This window comes from Choloepus didactylus, chromosome 22 (genome assembly GCF_015220235.1).
Source record: "Choloepus didactylus isolate mChoDid1 chromosome 22, mChoDid1.pri, whole genome shotgun sequence".
Classification (NCBI taxonomy): Eukaryota; Metazoa; Chordata; class Mammalia; order Pilosa; family Megalonychidae; genus Choloepus; species Choloepus didactylus.
This window is the reverse complement of record NC_051328.1, coordinates 14,830,140-14,832,924: the sequence shown is the minus strand read 5'-3', so window position 1 is coordinate 14,832,924 and position 2,785 is coordinate 14,830,140. Positions and strand designations below refer to the sequence as shown.

The 2,785-nt window shown below is 47.5% G+C and overlaps 1 protein-coding gene across 1 annotated transcript; it reads right to left on the bottom strand.

Moving 5' to 3' along the window:
* Nucleotides 1–235: 235 nt before the first annotated feature.
* On the bottom strand, nt 236–1,030 carry LOC119518750 (endogenous retrovirus group K member 113 Pro protein-like; the record flags this gene model as incomplete). Its single annotated transcript, XM_037816091.1, has 1 exon — nt 236–1,030. A coding segment is annotated over one exon (795 nt), but the record flags the coding sequence as incomplete, so codon positions are not given.
* Between the last annotated feature and the right edge of the window lie 1,755 nt (nt 1,031–2,785).

Here is a 2,785-nt window from a genome sequence, read left to right as displayed (position 1 = left end):
CATTTACCTGATTTTTTTCTTATAACAAAAATAGGAGTGTTCCAAGGGGACTGAGTAGGTTCAATATGTCCGGCATTAAGTTGTTCCTGTACTAACTCTATAGCCGCTAGGGTTTTTTCCTGAGTTAGGGGCCATTGATCAACCCACACTGGTTCTACGGATTTCCAAGAGATTTTCTCAGCATGGGGTACAGGGATGTCAATGGCCATCAGGCTAAATTTTGGGAGAGCCCGAGTCCTGTTCTAGCTATATTAGGTGTTATAGAGATGGGCTGTCTTATTCCTTGATTAGCCTTGCCTAGGCCTTTGCCAGGGAGAAAGTTCATTTTGAGCATTTGAGCAGTAACTATATCACTAGGGCTGCACATAAAAACTTTCATTTGAGTTAGGATATCTCTACCCCAGAGATTAACGGGGAGATGGGGGATAATATATGGTATAACTGTACCAGCGTTCCCTTCCTCATCCTCCCATTTTAGGGCTTGTGAACTTTGTAGAGGATTTGTGGCTTCTATTCCCTGTAGGTAGGTGGCAGCGGCCGTGAGGGGCCAGGATTTTGGCCAGTGGTTTGAGGATATAACTGTGGAATCAGCCCCTGTGTCTAAGATCCCTTCAAATAGCTTGCCATTAAGTTTTAGCTTTAAGGTGGGCCGATTATGGGATATTGGTTGTGCCCAAAAAATGTCGGAGGATCCAGGGCCCTCTGTGGGGCGCTGGGTTTTTTTGAAGTTTGAGTTAATGTGTTGAAGGGGGAGGATTACAAGCTGTGCTATTCGGGTGCCGGGAGGAATAGAGGCAATGTTGCTTGAGGTGGCTGCGATTATTTTTATTTCACCCTTAAAATCATTATCCAGCACACCTGGGGTGATTTGAATCCCATGAAGGGCGGTACTGGCTCTTCCTAGGATGAGGCCAAAGGTATTTGGGGGCAGTGGTCCATAAACTCCCGTTGGTATGAGGAGAGGACTGTTTTCTGGGGTTAATATTGATTTGGAGGTGGTACAGAGGTCCATCCCTGCGCTTCCTGCTGTTGCTCTCCATAAGTCTGCGACACGACAGCATGGTTTATGGTGGGGAGAGCTGGTATTGTGACTGAGGATGGTCGAACGAACCGTACTGCCCCTGGGTTCATTCTGGTTGGGGCCTGGGGCCGGCCCCATTGGGAGTTTCCCTGGGGCTTAGGCTTAAGGGGTTGGCCATTAATGTCTGCGTTAGAGTGGCATTCAGATGCCCAATGGAACCCCTTTCTACAGCGGGGACAAATAGAGGGTGGCAATGGGGGTTTTTTAGAAATGGGTGAAGAGGAACTGGTTCTTGGTGCGGGGCAATTTTTTGAAAAATGGCCAGGTTGCTTACAGTTATAGCATGTTGGAGGCTTAGTTTGTGCTGCAAAGTTTTGAAGGGCCGCGCCAATGGCTATTCCAAGAGTTTGAGTGGGCCCGATGCCAGAACAGAGTTTTATGTAATTATTAAGATTGGTATTGCGAAAGGGGCGGATTGCTGCCTGGCAGGCAGCATTGGCATTTTCACAGGCCAGGTGTTTAATGAAATCACTCTCGTTTTCGCTGGCCCCAAATAGACGCTCAGCCATATTTTGCAGGCGGCTGAGGAAATCAGTATATGGTTCATCGGGTCCCTGTCTTAATTTAGCGAGAGAGGCAGTGGCAGCAGCCTTTTGTGGAAGTTTCTTCCATGCTCTAAGCGTGGCTGTTTGTATTTGTGCTAGGAGGCCTGGGGGAATTGAGCTTGCTTATCATTTTGATGGTAGGGGCTTTGACCTAAAAATTTATGTAATGTCCATTTTTTAGAGGTGGCTTTACGGGCATTACGGGTGGCATACCTTTTACAGTGCTCTTCATAATCGGATTTCCATAACAGGAAATCGCCGCCAGACAAGGCAGCTCTGGCTAATTGGGACCAATCGTTAGGGGTGAGTTCCTTTTCACTGAGGCTTTCTAATAAGGTGAGCGTGAAAGGGGAGGTAGCGCCATAATCATTCACTGCCTTTTTTAATTTTTCTAAATATTTTAAACTGAGTTTTTTATATTTAGCTGTTGAGGTAGTACTAGCTTCCTCTTGCTCCTCTTCATTAGAACTGGGGGGGTTTGACTGTTCCTCTTCCTCGCTTTCGCTACTAGAAGCACCATTTTGGGAGCTGGCGGCGCCATTTTGGGTCTGACTACGTGTAACTGGAAAGGCGTAGGTGTGGTGAGCGCAATGGGGACGTGATGAGGGGGCATTTTCTGGGAGCGCAAGGGCAGCAATGCTTTGAGTTGCCGACCGGAGGTCGGCGAGCAAATTGGCGGCTCACAGCCGCTCCTGATTAAGGGCCTCTTTAAAATTATCGGCATGTAGCCGGAGATTTTCCGCGGCTTCCTCTAAAGCGTGGAACTGAGGCAGGGATGTGACTGGATAAAATTGAGGACGCGGTTGAGGATTTGGCTCTGAAAGACCAGGCGCATAAGGAGGTGGCCGAAACGGAGGAAGGGAATTATCCTCTACAGAAGGTAAGTTTTCAGACTTTGTTTCAACCTTATACTGATTGGCTAGTGGACAGACCTGACTGATAGGGGTGTTTGGTCTACTTTCGTTTGGGTCCTCATTTAGAGGTTTTTCAGGCATGTCAATAATTACTGAGTTGGTTTCTGAAGCGGGGCGAGAGTGCTCTCTTAGCGCTTGTTCCCCTTCTCTACAGAGCTTTTGTATATCTGGGGCTAGGGAATGGACCTTTAGGATTTCATTAATTAGATTCCAGTAGGTGAAAGCAGTGACAGGGACCCTTTCAG